Genomic DNA, 20,420 nt, shown 5'->3' on the forward strand with positions numbered 1-20,420 from the left:
TCTGCAATAGATAAACTGATTCTTATTTATAAATAATTACATGATACCCAGTATAAAATATTTGGAAATGTCATGTATATGAGTATATGACAGACATCAAAACATTTGTATTCTTACATGTACCTTGGAAATATGCCTGTTCCTGAATAATCATATGAAAGGCTAGATCTGATACCCCCATGTTATCGAAAAAATCTGTTTTTTTTTCTCATATAAGTAAGAAATTGATAATAATAGACAATATCGCCCTCGTCGAACACTCAATGCCTTACGAATACATACATTTTAGAGAACCAGAAAGTTAAACAGTGTTTTTACATAGAAAATCACAAAAGATCTCTATCAAGCTACACGTTTTCATGGATACAGCGCAATTAAAATAACCAAAATTTATGTATCAAATATTGATTGCATGACCCCCAACAGGTCATTGAGAGGTAGTTTAAAATAAAACATCGAACTTGTGGTTTTGAAAAGATTGTTCAGCTAATTATATATATAAAGGCATGGAAGTGAGCAAATAAAGCAGATACCTCCTCTTTCCCATCCCAGATGCAAATCTTGTTTTCTACCTGCAATTTCAAGCCAAACACAATTAAGTCATAATGATTGCCTAATATTTATCCCTGCCATTCATCAATATTGTTCACTTATTAGGACCCATTGGTTATTTAGAAGGAGAAAAGGATGGAGTAGCTTGTTTGGGCCGGTCACCTTAGGTTGCAGAGTGGTAAAGATGTCTCGACATATTTACCACAAACCCTCTACCTATGGGTTATAAGTTTGAATACCATTCGGAGTAGGTGTCAGGTACTGACTGCTGGTCAGTGGTTTTTCCCTGTGTACTCTGACTTTCCTCTATCATCTCCTTAACTGACCCTGCAATAAATACTGATTCTGATGTTTGATTTAAACATTGGCATGATATTAACGATTTTCAAATGTTTTGTATATAATTATTATGTAAAAGTCAGAGTCACAGTGGTCAAGTGGTTTAGATACACAGACATATTTCCACATTACCTAGCTCCACCTCTGAGTCATGACTTCAAATCCCATTTGGGGCAGTCGCCAGGTACTGACTGCTGGTCGCTGGATGGATTTTCCCCGGGTACTCCGGCTTTCCGCCACCAACAAACTGAACATCCTTACATGACCCTGGCTGTTAATATGACATCAAATTAATAAAATCCACTCATGTAAAAGTCTCCCCTAATCCTATTTAATCTTTAAGAAGTTTTCTATATAAATAAGAAAATGGTAATAATAGACAATATTGATCTCGCTAAACAAGAAATCTATTAGAATAGTACATGTACATTTCTCTATCTTGGCTATTTATTTTAATTGTGTCTAGCATTACCTTAGAAAATACATCTAGAAATTGAACAAATAAGCAAATTGCCTCCCTTTATTCAATCCCAGTGAAAAAAATATGCGAACATGTAAAGAATGAAGTAATAAAAAAAGTTTCAAAAGCAAGTAATATTTTTATTGGTACAATACCTTAACCGATATCACTTAATTTTTTTAAATGTACATGTATAATGAGAAATATATGACATTTTTAGATCTATTCCCAAAAGTTACTGTTTAATAATCATAAAATATTGGTTTTTTTTTCCGGAAGAGAACGAGGCATTTTTTAAGACAAACTACTGGGACCCTACCAGTAGTCGTGAAGGAACAGTAGTCGTGATTTGGGGATAAAAATTCTTTGCATCTCATGAACCATATTATTTCCACATAAACAAAACAAGACCATGATGAAGTATTCGTCAGCAGCTCCAGACAATCGTAAATTTGGATACACAGTAGAAAATGCACATAATCACGACTATTATCCGTCACGTCTAGTCTATTGGTTGGGTCCCAGCTGTAGAGCACATTTGTTAGAATAAATATTTAAAAAAAATGTAAAAAAAAAAACAATTACTTTAAAGTTTAGTTGGTCTCTGAAAAGCTGAAGAGCCTGTTGGGTGTTTGATATACAGTACATTTTATTTTTAAAAAACCTGTTGTTACTATACCTCCCCCCCACCTCTAAGGAAACAGTAACCTTTAAGTAAGTTAATGTAAAATGGTAATGTAAAAAAATTGTGATTTGTGAAAATTCAGGCTTACGTGTCATTTAAAACTGCAATGCATATCTAATAATGTTGATCATATCCATTGTCAAACTACCAGAATTTTCAGGTTTGTTTTCTTTAGTTGTCACTTATATTAATTAGTTTACGACTAGGCCTATCCCTTGTCCAACATTTGTCGCATGGGCACTTCCGCTTTGATCTCATATCACGGTACTTGCATGTATGCTCGGTGCTATTTTTAGACTGCAGCTGATCAACAAAACATGTGTCATCTGACAACGGGTATGGTTTAAATACGCTACTAGCCTAGTAGGTAGCAATTTAATCATATAATTAAGCAATTTATTAGGAGGACATATTAAAACGGCATCTGTCTCAGAGTCTGTAAAATACTGTCAGTTTACGAGTTGGTTTTAAATTGAAACCATGCAGTGTTGCCTAGCCTAACGCTTGATTCAGTCGTTGTCATGATCAGACTTGGTACTGCAAAAAGAACAACCTCATATATTAGATAGCCAATAATACTAACATTCGCCGATAGTGATAGCTTTAACAAGTAAAATAGACAACTACGCCTACTTACCCGATTGTAACCTGAAAAGGGAGGCGGATTTCAACTTCAATATCCAACCCGGTTCAAACCGGATATACAGGTGACACATCGCATTCCTCCTACAGGTGGCGCTTGTCGTATGGCATGTCTTTATGCGGTTGAACGCCTCAAACAGCACACACTTCCCCAATTCGAGCGATCTCCAACACATGTTTGGATATCATTGCAAGACTTATAATACGTTTCATAAATTTAGGTAATTGAATAATGAAATAAACATAATTTTTCAAAAATAAGACCCATTTGTGAATGGTCCAATCGTCAATCGAATCGGTAAGAATAGCTTTGAAGGAAGGCGGCCCAAGTACCAAAATATCTCGTCTGCCGTGGAAATTTACTGGGAATCTGCGAAATACCCCCAATTTCCAAGACCGTCTTGTGGTCGTTCTGTATAATATTTTCAAACACTAAAAATACCGTTTTGTTTAGAATTACTTATACTATTAATGTGTAGAATCTCAGTTTGTCAACTATGAGCGTTTGTTAGCTAGAACGAATTAAATAGAAACTATATATTTGCATTGAATCGAACCAAGGAATAGGGATATCAATATTACAACCAAAATGAACATATGTTTATCATATACAAATGTCGTTTATACACTTTGTACTGTGCGCTTACTAATGTAAATACAAAAAGGCCGAGTTGAATTATTGTATACGAATATAATTTAAAGATGCTCCAACACCGAAAGAACATAAACGATATCCATCATTTTAACAACAGCACATTTGTGTCTAATAAACACAAACATACAGATAAAATATTTTTGTTTTGCTTTTGATACATGCGCAATCAGTACTTCATTCCATATATGACATTATACAATTGATGCCCGAGAGTCGTTATGTCAACCGAGGGGGTCGAGGGTGGACAACTCGTCATGTCGCTCCATCACGGGGGCATCAATTGTTTTATTATACGAATATTACTGTTTTGTTTCCAATTTGACTTATTTAAAATATTCTGTTTCAATTGTCCATAGCCAGGTTACATCGGTGTTTGCACAAAAATATGCTAGGTAGCATGATATATGTACAATTTATTAAAATAAAACGTGAGAAATGTAGCAAAATACTCAAACCACACAGTATATATGATATAACAGAGGTGGTAGGCAACTTCCTGTGAATCAGAAATAAAATATTTGAAGGTTCGGTCAATGTTAGTATTAAGGACATGTGTAATGACCGAACTTCCAAATCTTTTATTTCTGAGTCACAGGAACTAACCTACCATTTGTGTGTTTTAACTATCGTTTTGGAGTTCTACTATGATTTCCCATGCTTGTTGAGCTTGCGAAAACACGTTAGGTATATACTATTACCGTACATGTACATGTATTTCCGATATGTTCAAGCTGTGGCTAGGAAGTGGACAGGGTGGGTACTTACATTGTAGATTTCAATAATCTGTTTATCATTTAAAATGTTGAAAATATAGGGTAGTAATCTACTGTGTTAATTGTCCTTACGCAACGGAAAATATACCGTTAGGTATATACCATAGGTACAAGTACGTGTCATGTCTCGAAGTCTAAACAACTCAGATTGTCTCCGTACAGATTAATCAGATGTTAATCTGATATAAATGTTTTGTAAACCAGAGCAAAGGATTCGTCCTGAAGCCGCCATATATCATTTCCACGGAACATCTCCATTAACATCAACATTAGTACGTAACATCTAGAGACACCCCGGATGACGCTCACGCGAGGGTGACATAACGAGGGCGACATAAGGATTCGGGGTGACATAACGAAATTTCAATCAATGTAGCGCAAATACAAATGACATGACTATTGTTTCAATCACGTAATACTGTATTGACTAATCAGAAGCACTAATACATTGATGAGATATAATAAAGTGCCGTTGATTTGTTTCTGGACGCAATTAATTATTTTTAATATGTCATCTAGAAGTAAAATAAGAAACTCATACATTTCAACGATGGTAATGGTATAAGGTTAGTAACTTTTGTAACTGAAGAAAAATACTTCTTCGTCTGCTCCTGTTTTTAAGAGAAAAACAATACCATTTGTCAGCGGTGGGCCATCTTTTAATTCCCTGTAAATTGCATTCAATATCCTTGTAATAGTTACCCGTTTAGTAAGGTTAATGTGCTATAACCGGGCAAACATTTTGACATGTTACTTTTTCATCAGTAACATTTTGAAATGTATAAGGTTTGATGAATTAAATTGACATACAAACATGTATATTTACGTTCCCTTGCCATTTCTACTACATAAACTAACAAGCCAAAGTGAAGTATATGTGGGTATTACTGACACCAAAATCGTGATCATTATGACGTTACTAATGTTCACGTGGAAACGTCAACAAATCACCGTCATAATGGCTGTTCTAATCTTGTACATCAAATCGTCGTTGATAAACGGTTTTCCTGGTCCTACTTAACAATTTTATTGCAGAAAACCTCAAAATGAATTAATAATGTAAGTATTAGTATTACACTGTCTTCATATGGATTATATGATCTATAAAACTGCCAGAGCTTTGCAGACAATCGTTTCATAGTGCACGATGCGCTATTGTGCATTACGAAGATTGTTTGGAAAGCTCTCTCTGATTTCTAGATTGGTTTATATAGATGCCAGAGCTTTGCAGACAATCGTTTCATAATATGTTATTGCGCAATATGAAGATTGTATACAAAGCTCTGATATATATATCGACCATATATTCCATAGGAAATACTATTTGATTTACTACAATTACTAATAACGCTGTACAAAAGTCAAGTGAAAATGTAGATCACAACTTGGCTTGATGGTCTGACTGTATGTATTAATTTCACTGCACTATTGAGTGTTATAATTACTATAACTACACAGGCGGGGTGACCAGTTTTCAATTATATATTAGCACATTGTATACCCCTGAACAAAGTCTCACTATTTCTTTGCTTGTTCCCTTTCTCCTGGTAGAGACACACCACAGTCAATAAAAGTGGTAATTTCTGTTCCTGCTAAGCGCTCAGTATAAAGTGAGTGGTACAGCTGGTTCGCCCGGTGTCAGTAAAATGTGAACGGATGGTACGATATGCGTAAGTGATATAGCACTATAAAAAGGACAAAATTTCCACTATACAACATGGATATACCGAAATCATATACTACAAACCACATACATGGGAGGCCGTCCATACATGACCCTGGTTGTTAATTGGACGTAAATTAATAAAACAAACAAACAACTGTTGCACAAATGTTAACTCACTTACCCCGCATGATACGAATTGATTCGAATGGGCCCCAGAAATTTCAACGAAAATAATTGTTTTGTTGGTGCCTAACGAATAAAGAAACATCTGCCTTATACTCGCAAAACAAGCATATCAACCATGCCATTGATCTATTAAACCAAAACAAACTCAAACGGCCAGTGTTATTAAATTTTGAAATTTAAATTAACAGTCATCGGACTTATCCAGACGATGACGATTGGAATCGTGCGAAAACGATGGTCAATCGTCGTTCCATTCATCATTGTTTCTAGAAATTTTGCGAAGTGATCAGATCACGCATTTTTGTTTTTATTTTGTTTTTATGCTACTTCATGAAAGGCATATATAAACGATATAAATGTTTCTGATTCTGTTTTAGGATCACAATAGCTACAATGTATATAGGACATGGTATCACCCACCTACTGTTGGAATCAATAATGTGCATGTTAATCTTATTTTTCACACAGCACGTTTCAACTTCGCAGTGAAAAAAATAGTTTAATGTTGATCATTTATATCTTGATTAGAACAAATCCGTCAGGAACAGAATACTACGCTGAAGGAATAAAGAAGACTGTTGAGAAACCTTGTAATATAACTATTACTGTGGTGGGACATAAAGGAGTCGGTAAATCATGTTTAGTCAAACAACTTAAAAAAGAAAGCATTCCACAAGGCGGACCAGGCTCAACGGATACAGCTGATTTTTACGTGAATTATATCGCCTACAACCCCGACACAGGGTTCAGAAAAACACTTGACAAACATGGAGAAATGGAAACTGGTCGTCATCGACTGCGGCATATCATCCAGCGATATCAAAAAGGGGAAGTGACAGAGGATGATGCGTTAGAATCAGTTCAGTTCATCATTAACATGACAGACACTCATAATACAAAACTAAAGGCTGGCGATAGAGAACAAGGAAATGAACCAGGTGAAGGCCGAAAAGAAGAAGAGGCTCATTCAAGCTCGGAAGCATCTGCGGTACATGCACCGTCCTTGAAGAGAGCCGAAACGAAAGGTAAGATTATTATTTATAATTTAAATTATAATGCATTAACAGTTCCAACAGAAATCCGACTTAGTCAACGATATGTTACTGTAGCATGCTTTCTATACGATTACTGCAGTGATTTCGTTGGTCCCTAGAGTTTGATTATCATAAATAGTGTTATGCTGTAAGATAAATAAAACATGCAATCTGCTTTCCGAAGTGCTATGTTAGAAAATATTGAATTTTCGGATAACACTTTAATGAAATAAATTTAAAATAATTTATCACATAATCCGCCTGATATCCATTGATTTCGCCCGTGCAATATTTTTTGCATATGTCTCTAGTGTAATATGGCATGGAGCGATTTGCGTTGTCTGGATATTCATTTTGACGTCAGACAGAAACAATAAAATGACGTCAGGAAAAACGACGTGACGTCAGGATTACGAGGACGGTGGGACAAAATGGCGGCCTGTGCTGGATTGTTCGGAATACATTTTGACGTAATTTGTTTTGTAATAAAAAGTATCTCCACCGCCGACAGAGCGTAAACAATATTCATCATTTTAACAATTGGTGTTTAATCATTTATATGACTAACTAATACAAAAAAATAATATGAAATAACTTGTTTTGTAATTGTGCAAGTGCAATCAATACTTCATTTCATATATGACATAGTGCCACGAGATTTTTTGGGATGCAATTAAGTATTTTTAATATTTTTGTCTTGAAATAAAATTAGAAGCTCAAACTTTTCAATGGTGGTATTGGTGTAAAGTAAATCACATTTGAAAATGAAGAACAATACTAATTCGTCTGCTCCTGTTTTTTGATAGCGAAACATGTCATTTGTCAGCGGTGGAACATCTTTAAAGTGTTCATTTCATATGAGATTTTATGAAACTCGGCTCGAATTTTTTTATTTTTGCTCGCTAAGGCTCGCAAAAATAAGAAATCGTTTCATAAAATCTCATATGAAATGAACACTCATTTAAGATCCTATATCTATGATACTCCGATACACGAAATTCAAGCTGGGCGACAATGTATGTTCTATTTCCATACAGGTTTCAAAGAAATGCTAAGGCAGTTTTTGTCAAGGTTCTGGATAAAGACAAAAGGTTTGCACGACTAACAATGGATTTCTAATAATGCATACTTATGCCGAACGCCAATGGTCACAATAATTTAATTCGATATACAAGAAGTTCGTTGTACAATGGAAATACACATTGTTTCATTTCAATTATGCATTTTTTGGTTTTATGTCCCCAGCAGTTTTGGAGAGGTCACTCTCTCAAGCTTTGCTCACCACTTTCAAGTTACCCATTTTTCATTTTGCATACACTTACACACATGATGCTCAACATTTATTATGGTGCTTATATATTTTTGAATCTTTTAATAATAACACGTAACTAGTTTTTACTTTTAATAGCATACGTGAAATGACATATGACATAGAATTTTACAAATACTAAGATGTGTCACAATAGATACAGTGTAACAATGTAAACAACACTAAACATTCGCTCATCTCTTCCAACTTTGTTAAATACCAATACATTTTCTTTTCCTTCCACACAATATCGAAGATAAGTATGTTTTTTATTTATATATTGGTGTTTATGTTTGAGAATAAAACTGTTTTGTTTGCCTTTCATAACCAACGTATACATGTACAATTGCACATATACACCGGGACTACTAACTATTCATATTTATTTTTACATCATTTTGTTTACAAACAACAATTTTGACAGATATGCAATAGTCAATAAAAAGGAAAAATTATAGTATAATTTGATATACCATCGCACACATGTACGCCTTGTAAATGACGCTAAAGTTTGTATTTGAGGACTTGATTTGAAGAAAACCATTTTTTTAATTTTTTAGCCGAGGACCCTCCAAAATTACAAGTTAACCAGGAACCATCGCAAGTGGAAAGTAAGTGGCATCATTCCTTGTGCCTTTTGAATAATGTATAGAGTATATGTCATATAAATATTTTATACATCAATCATTTTTTTCAAGGCGTCATTTTTTAATCAGCTATGGTTGCTTACTGTATACAAATGTGGTCCATTTTAAACTACAGGTCTAGAGAAAAAGAAAGACGTAGACGTTTCCCGGGAACAGAAGGAAGTTATAGAGGAGATTATGCACACTGAGATATCAGAGAATGATGACGACGTGAAAGGTTTTATAACAATATACGACTTTGGCGGTGAAGAAATCTTCTACAATACGCATCATAGTTATCTGTCCAGTAACATGGTGTTCGTCGTTGTGTTCAATGTGAAGATGTGCATAGATCCAGAAAGATCGGCAGCAGGATACGGTAATTATACCTATGGATTGTTAATGATAGTTTAACATCATGTTGTTATTATTACTTAAGTATTTTACAGTATCAATATTGATCGTCGGTTTTCTTTTGAAATATATGTATAAAAATGTATAACACCTCTATATCAATGTTGACAGAAATAACGGAGCAGTGGCTCAAGAACATAGCTACCTATGCCGTAGATGACTCTGCAGTCGATGCCAGAACTCCACCCGTGATCCTCGTCGGGTCCCACCTCGACCAAGTGTCGTCTGATGTAAGGAAATTTATTATACATACTCAATCAGTAGAATAGAGTGTGTTTATGTTTTCTGACGCGAAGCGTCATCGTGCTTCGGCCGTCGTCGTCTATCGTCAATAGTTTGTTCGCATTTACATTTTATCTTGTCCCACCAGATTTAGCTAAAACTTGTCTGAAATGATCCTGACATGGTTTAGATGAAGTGTTGTTTCGTTTCAGATCGTTTTAAAGTCTAAGATGGCGGTCACGGCTGCTGTCTTGAAAACATATTTTCAACTTCCCAAGTTTTACCGATGTGACTTAGGTGAAACTCAACAGAAATTATTTTGTCATAGTTCCGACCAAGTGCAATCTGATTAAAATACAGATCCTTATTATCACTACGTTAGATAAGAGGATCTGAAAAAAATCCCATTGGGGTCATGCCCAGGTGACCTATTTAAATGACCAATCAAATTGCTGCTGGCAAAATTTTGACGGTGAATTTCAGGGGAAATAGTTTGAAAATCTGTCAGAATTATTTCCATGTAGGTAGTCATCTCACCCAAAGAGCACAATGAGGCTAATCGTTTTTGTATGTTGGGGCGAAATCGCGTTGTCAATTGACAGAACAACGTGTAGAAAATGCATTTGATCTGAATTACACGTGGTTTAAAGGTCATCCGAACATGACCCTTAATGGGATTTTCTCAGATCCTATATTGAACGGAGTGGTTATAAGGATCTATATTTCAATCAGATTGGACCAAGTGCTGTTATTTTGTTGAGGAGAGGGTTCGATCGGAAATCCATGACGGCCTCCATCTTGAAAGCACAGTTTGAACTTCACTAATTATTCCATTAGTATTTATCTGAAAATGTTCGGGTTGTCAGATGGCAATTGATGTCCTTGGACCTTTCGTAATAGTTTACAGGCTATTTATCACAAATATGTAATACAGGCCATGAACATTGACGTCATGTCACAAGCTAAGGCTGCCAATGTCGTTACATAAAAACATACACGTGCATATGACTATGCTTTGGACTGGTCTTTAACTTTTGTAATTTATTTAAAAAAGTTTTCCTTTAGCTCGATCAGTGTTACATGAAACTACATCATTGTCCGAGATACAAGATAATATGTGACACGTAATGTAACAATCTAATTCTACGATGTGACGGGGTGAAACACTGCGTACTGTGTGTAACAACAATATTGGCGTGTAATTTAATTTCGTGGTTTGGAATTTTAAAATGTTTTCGTGGGTAGAGATACTGTATTTATGGTTCGCCAATGATACCATTAATACATCAAATTTGTTCATATTTATATTCATGGTTCCACAGCAATCGCCAATAGAAAAACTTCACGAGATATGTCAGGATTTGTTTCACTCTTATCTTTGATTGATTTCCATGAATATATTAATTGCTATCTCTACTAAGGAAGAGAAAAACAATCTCAATATTTTTTTCTAATGTGCTGTTCGCAGCTATATTTATTCATTTTATTTATATTTTTGTTCGAAAGTACTTCCATGTATATACTGATCACCTGATACTCACCAGTCTACCCTTCATAGTATGTATTGATACTGTACAGGTAGTTAACTTTATACATAAAATGTGGGTTTAATGAACCGTAGTTTATTGAGAGTTTCCACAAATAAACGTGGTGACGTCGGCAAAAAATGTGCGTAACTTTATAACGTCATTTATTCCGACGTCATAATCGCCGCATCTGGGCCCATTTTGTCAGTCGCCGTCACAAATATGTAATACACGCCATACACACAAATAACTTGTTATGAACCATACCTCACTATGTGTCGCAGTTATTTTGCAGTATGTTGTTAGAAATGTATATGTTTGGATGTTTTGCCCAAATATGCGAGATTATCTGAGTATATCTGTAGTGCGGATTCTAAGATTTCGATCAGACTTTAAATACTAAAATATAAACTTTATTGGTTCCGTGACCTCACTTTAATATTACGACTATAAGGTGTATCCAAATATTAATCATAGGCCATTTAGGTATAGATAATGATTTTTTTGGGAGGTCAAGGTCAATGCTGACCAGGGTAGTCAGACATTTGTTTGCTCCGTACATTTTGCTAAAAAAATCATCATCTGTGTGTGGAGCAAGTTCTTCAGTTTTGACATGAGCAATCGTGTATAAGATTCCACAGACTTTTTTGGTAATATATCTTTGAAAAATGTGGAATTTGATGAGCACAATGGACTAACCAGGCGCCAACTCTGTTCACTTACGCATATGTGTATGACTAGCTGCACGTGAAATACCCGTGTACTTTACTGTGTGTTACCTGTACAGATAAAACTTACTCTGTGGATGTACGTGATATCTCTAGATATACAGGATGTCTTCATTAACAAGAAAGAGTGTAGGTAGAAAAAGTTTAGCGGTGGACAAGGGCAGAATTGATGAATTATATGGAATGGTGTCCTCGCTCATGACAAAGAGTGATATAGATAAACTCTTGGACAAAAAACTTGAAAAACTCAGAAAGGATATAAAAGCAGAAAACCGCACGCTGGTAGAACAGCTGGAAGGGGAGGATATTTGACCTGGAAAATGAAAACGATGTGTTTAAGAAAAAGGTTAATACACTGATATACCAGGCACAGAGTAATGAAAAGTTCGGTGATTCCATAGACTACAAACTAAATGAGCTCGAACAACAAGGAAGAAAAGATTCCATCCGGATTTTTGGACTCAGTGACGGTAATGAACGAGAATTGGTAGACGATTGTGTTGATAAAATAGTTAATTTTGTGAACAACTCCCTTGAAGTTCAGCTCAGTAAAACATAGACATTACCCATCGGTTGGGAAGATATAACAAGGACAGACCCGGAACTATTATATGCAAGTTCACTCAAAGGAGGAAAAAAACAGAGATCATATATACTCGTAGGAAGCTCAGTGGAAAAGGACAAGTAATCTTCGAGGACCATACGAAGAGGAACCAGGATATTCTGAAGGCGGCGTATAAACTTGACTGTGTAAAAATACCTATAGTAGAGACGGAAAACTGTTTGTGGTATTAAAGAATGGTAAGAGACGACGACTTCAGTACGACACAAAACTGACTGACCAATACCATGCCAATGACAGGAACTTCAGGATGGGATCGTTTGACTACGTTTTCTCTCTATTATCTATATGGATCTATTACTACAATTCAGTGATTTTTTGTGCCGTGTGATTGATAAGTCACTTTCGGTACGTCAAAGTACTACCAGGGACGGACTTCTCTGGATGTCGATCAGACACCTGTAAAGTTGATTGGATCCAGTCTTGATTTCTTTGGATAAGTGGGTTTTTTTCTGTAGATCTTTTCTCCGTTCTGAGTTATACATATAAATTCATGTGATAAGGATGTAATGGTCATATATATATGATATATCCAGTGGAATGATAGTGTAAGGAATTTTGTACGAACCGGTAAGTAACATTATTATTATTTCCCTTTTTTAAATATTTATATCAAACGATATTTACTTTACAAATAATTGCTTCGCGGTATTCATCGAAATGGTAATTTCCGAATAATTCTGTATAATATTATTGAGTTCCATAACTAATATCAGTGTACTACTTCCGGTTCTAGCGAAACCTCCGTTTATACTCGACCATACGGAATTTTACAAGAAGCAATTTGTGTGAATGTGTGAGTCAGCAGAAGTGCTTAGTCTTGACCAATTTGATATGTTTTATTCTTCTTTTCTCTTGCTTTCCTTTCTATCTTTCATGGGCAAGATGTCATAATTTCGGTAGTTAATTACAGTATCAGATGATGAAAAAAAAGTGTATTTTTATCTCTAGCCCAGTGTTTCTCTTTTATCTCTGTTTCTCTTCCTTTCTTTCTCAATCTATTGTTAACTACTTTATTTTTCTCATTCCTCTTCCTGTTACTTCTAATGTGTATGTATGTGTGTAAAGATGAGTATGTAAGTGAGGACTTCTGACTATTCTTGTATGTGAGAAAACCAGAATATATGTATGTGTGATTACAGGTATGTGCGAGAATGTGCGTCTGTGGTGTAAGTGGTTTGAATGCTGTGTGATGCCTTTATTTATACCAACAGCTTTATTATGATGATAGTGAATAAGGATGATGGTGATGAATGATAATGATGATGAGATTATAATACAGATGATGAGGATGATGATGAGCAATTAAAGCATTAATGATGGTGGCCATGATGAGGATGATGATGAATAATGACATAATTTGATTGGTGAAAGTGATGATGAATGGCTATGACTGATGAGAATGTTACTTTTGAGTGTGCTGATGAGGATTTATTATGAATGATGAGGATATACTTTAAAGCGTGAATGAAAATCACGATGAGAATGATAATAATGACAAACAATAATATGCATGATTAGAAGGGATATGATAATCTATATAATTTAAAAATAATTAATCTAATTGTTTTGTCTGTATATGTGGCTGCTGTTGGAAAAATTTAAACAGTTACAAAAATGATTGTGTTACAAAAGTGAACATGATCAGTGCAAGGTTAATTATACAAAGAGTTCCACCTTCACAATTAATATCTACAAGGAAATATCAGCGAATCATAAAACCACACACTGGTTGTAATACTACCTGGATATGCGATGATGACATATTCTGTTTCAATATTGGATAAGGTATGATAAGACATGGCAACATAAGATACAATAAGGCATACACAATCCAATTTTAAAAAGGCACTAATATCGACACATCCTGCTATTATGTTACAATATGAAATATATTATTCCCGATATACTGTAATGGGAACGTATAGGTCTGACAATTTCATTACATCACGGGAAGTATCATAATCCAAACTGATGTTTGCTGATTTTCGTATTTTTTTTATATACAAAATGTTAAATTTAAGTTATGACAGTGGTGATAAACAATAAAAAACGTGTAAAGATTTGAATTATTGAAGTGAACATATATCTTAATCGTAGAAAGAAGAGCAAGAAGCAGCATTTGCTCATGTTCTTCAAACTTTCCACGACAATCCAACCCTGCAAGGAATTATGGTGAATCACGTCCAGTATGCGTTCCCAATCGCTAACTTAGACGATTCTACTATCAACCAAGACATGTACGAAGTAATATGGCAGAGGGTATTGGATATTTCCCATCTTCAATCACGTTGGAAGAAGCCTATTCCTGCAAGGTGGACAGCACTCCAACATGAGCTGGTACGGCTTAAACACCAGGGAAGGATCTTTTTGACACACGGGGAACTACTTGACGTCAACAGGAATTTGCCAGTGCCACTTAAAGAAGACGAAATCAAGGATTTCCTCCAGTAAGTATTTGCTGTGTCAGTTTAAGGAAGTTATGTTTGGCAATAAAACAGCCACAATTGTTTTGTAAGCTAAAACTATTTGGCTACGCTTATATTTGTTAGGTTGTCTGTCGTTTTTGACAAAATCAAATCAATGTGCATGCTTGTCTGTACTGTTCTTTCCTCTTATTTTTAATATTTCTATATTATCAGAAACCTGAAGCTAAACGGATCGTTCCATTGCTATAACATCCATGGGGATAGCCCGTTTGTCATCCTCCAAGCGCAATGGACTATCGACGCGTTTAAAAAGGTGATTACGGATCCGAAATTCACCACCAACCTCCCTAAAGTACTGAAACCTCAGTGGGTACAGTATGAGAAATCTGGTATCCTTCCTGTCACATTACTGATGCAACTTTGGAATGAAGAAAGGTTTCTTGATAATAAAGAGATCCTTTGCATCGTAATGGAAACCCTCAACCTCTTGGCGAAGCCACTTTCTGATGATCCCAACGGTGATATTGGTTACTACATAGTACCATGTATGCTTAAAACCGCAGATCCCGAGGTGCTTCGACCCTTTCTTGAAGATCCCAATATCGTCACAACGGTCACTCTATGTCTCAAATTCAACAACCCATTCATTCCGCAGGCTGTATGGGACAAACTCATTGCATCATGCATTCACAGATTTGAACGTCTCAATGAACAAGGGCATGATGGCTTAAAGTTTGTTCAACGTGGATTTGCTTGTCTAGCAGTGAACGGACTATGGAACATGGCTATCAACTGTAGAGACCATGCAATGAAGGTCATTATGTTTACAAAGGATGCACAGGTAAACGCCAAGGGAGCCGGGATAAGCTTATTCTGCATTCTAGAGAATCTTTTACAGCGGGTCCTTGATCAAAATCAGCAGAGTCATCTGAAGTATCAATTGTACCTACACAACGACTACCGGTTCACTTCCAATGACAAGATGGTAAAAATAGACGAACTGAAACAGTTTGAACGCCTTGAATGCATTGGACCAAATGGTTGTGAATGGATAAACAGAGATGACATTTATGTCTGGTTTGGAGATCCCTCACAGAAGGTTAGTACTTTATTTATTGCATTAATAAGATCTAAAAATGATTGTCATTGTTTTATAAAGTTAGTTTAATATTCATTACAATATAACTATTAATAATAATTACACGTTTTTTATGCATTTTAGAGAGAGAATACAGCACGGTTATCTGAAGGTGAGTCAATATATCAGTGACACATATTTTTGGAACTCAAGCACTTGCTAATACATTTCTGCTTTATATACGTTATTGAATTTTATAAAAGTAATATATTGAAAACCATCAGTTTTGATGAATTCTAAGCTGTAAAATCATTCAAACGGACCGACAAACATGTGTGGTTCCGTATAAACATTAGCTACAACACTATTGTTACACTTTAAAAATGTTAAAGTTGTTTGTGGAATGTCATTTAAGAGCTGACGCACAAACTACCGAAGAGGAAGTTGTCATACAAAGAGATTGGCAGGATATCCAAGTACATCGGGAATCCGTATCAGACATTCTTTGTCGGGCTTGGCTGTCAAAGTGAAGTGATTCAACAGGAGATGGAAGAACACCGCCATTTAGCTTTCAGATCTCTAGTTACCAAGATTTTCCTTCAACTTACCAAAATAGGGGTAGATTACAAGTTCAAAACAGTAGCTGGGGTTATGATTGAGAATGGAATGGACGCAGCAAAGCTCATTGAGGTTGTGGATAGCAACGCGGATACTGTGTTTAAAGGTAAGGTGTAGTAAAGAAAAACGGTGATAATGAATATTTACACATAGAACAATATATGATTAAAATAAAGATACTTAAAATCACGCTGTTTACCAAACGTTGCGATATTAAGAATATAAGTAATCAGATTGCACACAAATATAACAGAGTGAAATTCTAAAACAGGCTAAATATAGTATTACGATAATACTTTGCCAATATTCAGTATATTAAATACAATTACTATAACTTTTTTTTCTATTTTCTTGTTTTAGATGACAGATTACCAGCAGAATGGCTACATCGAACACTTTTGTTGGATGACGTCCCAGTCATCGAAAGATATGTAGACGTTAAGGCCTACTTCAATCTGTTCATTGAGCTTGGATTTCTACCAAAGACTATCGACGAATTTGACGTCAAGTACAGAAGGAAACAAATCAGTGAAAAGGTCAAAGCTTTGCTGAACTCGTTCATTATCGAGACCAAACCTCGGCCGACAAGGAACACGATACTTCTGGCGATGAGGGAATGTAACATGGACACGGAATCCCTTGTCACAGCACTAAAGGACAGATAGATCAGGTATTTACATATAAAATCGTTTGGTCTGATCTGATCATGTTGTAATCAGATATTTTCGTCCTATTGTCATGTATTACTTGAACATTTGAAAATATATATTAACGCTATTACAAACCGTGCGCTCAAGGAAACGCTTTTAAATAAAAGATGTCGTCTGGGGAGCATACGTGACATATATTTGTCAAATCACGAGCAGAAATACAAATATACAAGATACTCACGGAGCAGTGTTTCACCAATGCTAAGAAACAGAAATGTCAATCAGACATGGTGTTGTTTATATCGTATTTGAATAGGGGAAATACCATTATGATAGCAATATAATTAATAGCTGAATTTATGTAATCTAAATCTCGTCAATCACATTAAATTAAGCTATTTCTTGTGTGAGCTTAGATTAAGTCATTTAATAATTATTTACATGAAACACGATTTATGTATAGTTATATGTTAGCCTTGCATGAATTATATTAAAAGTAAGAATACCATACGAAGAAGGAATACTAGCACATCAAGGGATGAAAGTGAAATGCTTTACTTATTTATTATCAGGTATAATCCGAACATCCAGTTGTTGAACCTACAACACGATGATCTATCTACTACGTAGCTGTAGCTATCGGCATCAACAGATCAATTTCTGGATGAGGTAGCCATAGAACAATGATGGAAGTTCTCCGTTGATTAATGTACATTATCTGGCATGACAATGAGAAATGGAATCTTTGGATTTAAATTGACTCTTTTTGTTGAAGCAACGAAAAACGTTGTTAATATTTACTGAAAAGTTTAATATTTGATTTTCCAAGGATATCTCTCTCATCACTTGTGACTTACTGTGGATGATTGATCTGACCACGGAGTTGACCATGGAGTTACTGACCATAGAGTTACTGACCATGGAGTTGACCCTGGAGTTACTGACCATGGAGTTGACCATGGAGTTACTGACCATGGAACTGACAATGGAGTTGACCAATGGAGTTACTGACCATGTAGTTACTGACCATGGAGCTGACAATGGAATTGACCATGGAGTTACTGACTATGGAGTTATTGACAGCTTGAATACTTCAATTAAACACGTATTCTTGTATGCAGTGACTACACGTCATCACAATCCAATATTTGTATATTTTATCTTGATACGCATGTTAATATCTATCCCTTGTATATTCCATAAGGAAAACAGCAATTATCTTTTTCTCGCTCTGTTTCATAGATGAATCGACGACATGTAATTGGAGGTCATATTTTGATGACCTTTTGGATTGGTCACTCCAATTGCAATTTTCACAATCTTAAAAGAAAAAAAGAAGGATTGAAATAGTTTGCAAGAGCTGTGAATCATCTCGCCGATGTTGTCAGATCCTCTATTGAACGGAATGAGACTAAGGGTATTATGTATTTTAATAAGATATATGTTGTTGTTAATATTTACTGAAAAGTTTAATATTTGATTTTGCAACGATATCTCTCATCACCATGTGACTTACTGTGGATGATTGATCTGACCACGGAGTTGACCATGGAGTTACTGACCATAGAGTTACTGACCATGGAGTTGACCATGGAGTTACTGACCATGGAGTTGACCATGGAGTTACTGACCATGGAGTTACTGACCATGGAGTTGACCATTGAGTTACTGACCATGGAGTTACTGACCATGGTGCTGACCATGGAGTTAACCATGGAGTTACTGACTATGGAGTTATTGACAGCTTGAATACTTCAATTAAACACGTATTCTTGTATGCAGTGACTACACGTCATCACAATCAAATTATTTGTATATTTTATCTTGATACGCATGTTAATATTATCCCTTGTATATTCCATAAGGAAAACAGCAATTATCTTTTTCTCGCTTTGTTCCATAGATGAATCGACGACATGTAATTGGAGGTCATATTTTTGATGACCTTTTGGATTGGTCACTCCAATTGCAATTTTCACAATCTTAAAAAGAAAAAAGAAGGATTGAAATAGTTTGCAAGAGCTGTGAATCATCTCGCCGATTTTGTCAGATCCTTTATTGAACGGAATGAGACTAAGGGTATTATGTATTTTAATAAGATATATGTTTAACCATGCTTTAATATTTAATGTATATTTTACGATGATTACATACAACAATGTGACCAAACATATCTGACTTGTTGTATGGGGTGATATGTATTTTTTACATTAACTAATATTTCAATTTATCATTATTTTTATTATTATAAACTACATCACTGTATCGATGAACGTTATTCATTTTTTCTGACTCGAAGCGAATTGGACGGAATCATATTTTTCCAACTTTTAGAAGCATGGACATAATTCGATATGAAACGTTTGATTTAATGTATGATGATCGTATAGCGGACTGTTATCAAAAAGATAAAATATAGTTTTTATCAACTCAGGAGATTAATATATATGTATTATTCATTTCAAAAGTATTCCCCCTTCCCGTTTCAGTCTGTTTTTCATATAAATTTTAAAATAAGAACTGGTGTTTATATTTCTCTTATGTCTTTTTCATTGTAGAAACATGTTCCATTAATGCTATACATTTACATGGTATACGCCATTTTATCGTTTATTATTGATAAAAAAATCAATGTTTGGTTTTTTTGTTAAAAAAAAGCTGATATCAATTTCACTTTTAGTCGAAAGTACCGGTGAAGTTAGTTATAATAAACCTACAACAATAACGTGGGAGATAAAGTGTACGTCCCCGTAACCATGAGGTGTGAGCCAAATGTATGTCCGTAAACCATGAGGTGTGAGCAAAGTGTACGTCCGTAAACCATGAGGTGTGAGCTAAGTGTACGTCAGTAATCATGAGGTGTGAGCTCAGTGTAAGTACGTGACCATGAAGTGTGAGCTAAATGTACATACGTGACCATGAAATATGAGCCGAGTCTGCGTAGGTGACCATGAAGTGTGAGCCAATTGTACGTAAGTGACCATGAAGTGCGAGCTAAATGTACATACGTGACCATGAAGTGAGCCAAGTGTACGTAATGTGACCATGAAGAGTGAGCCAAGTGTACCTACGTGACCATGAAAGTGAGCTAAATGTACGAACGTGACCATGAAATGTGATCTAAAATGTACGAACGTGACCATGAAGTGTGAGCCAAGTGTACGTACGTGACCATGAAGTGTGACTAAGTGTACGAACGTGGCCAT

General features: G+C 35.4%; 1 protein-coding gene across 6 annotated transcripts in view; it reads left to right on the plus strand.

The window, feature by feature from the left end:
• Nucleotides 1–20,420, plus strand: part of LOC138306353 (uncharacterized) — a 155,902-nt gene that overhangs the window by 91,511 nt on the left and 43,971 nt on the right. The window contains exons 3-13 of one of the 6 annotated variants that reach the window (XM_069246787.1): nucleotides 6,487–6,983; nucleotides 8,030–8,083; nucleotides 8,862–8,912; nucleotides 9,064–9,306; nucleotides 9,453–9,571; nucleotides 14,540–14,889; nucleotides 15,082–15,967; nucleotides 16,091–16,118; nucleotides 16,362–16,670; nucleotides 16,925–17,234; nucleotides 17,787–18,650. The exons of 1 other annotated variant lie outside the window; for it this stretch is intronic. In XM_069246787.1, coding sequence (XP_069102888.1) covers nucleotides 6,734–6,983; nucleotides 8,030–8,083; nucleotides 8,862–8,912; nucleotides 9,064–9,306; nucleotides 9,453–9,571; nucleotides 14,540–14,889; nucleotides 15,082–15,967; nucleotides 16,091–16,118; nucleotides 16,362–16,670; nucleotides 16,925–17,229 — 2,595 coding nt within the window. In that variant the 5' untranslated portion in view covers nucleotides 6,487–6,733 and the 3' untranslated portion in view covers nucleotides 17,230–17,234; nucleotides 17,787–18,650. Of the gene's footprint in view, nucleotides 1–6,486; nucleotides 6,984–8,029; nucleotides 8,084–8,861; nucleotides 8,913–9,063; nucleotides 9,307–9,452; nucleotides 9,572–14,539; nucleotides 14,890–15,081; nucleotides 15,968–16,090; nucleotides 16,119–16,361; nucleotides 16,671–16,924; nucleotides 17,235–17,786; nucleotides 18,651–20,420 lie in introns of those variants that run through there. 4 more of the 6 variants (XM_069246788.1, XM_069246789.1, XM_069246792.1 and 1 more) reach the window with 4 other exon arrangements.

The sequence above is a fragment of the Argopecten irradians genome, chromosome 13 (genome assembly GCF_041381155.1).
Source record: "Argopecten irradians isolate NY chromosome 13, Ai_NY, whole genome shotgun sequence".
NCBI lineage: Eukaryota > Metazoa > Mollusca > Bivalvia > Pectinida > Pectinidae > Argopecten > Argopecten irradians.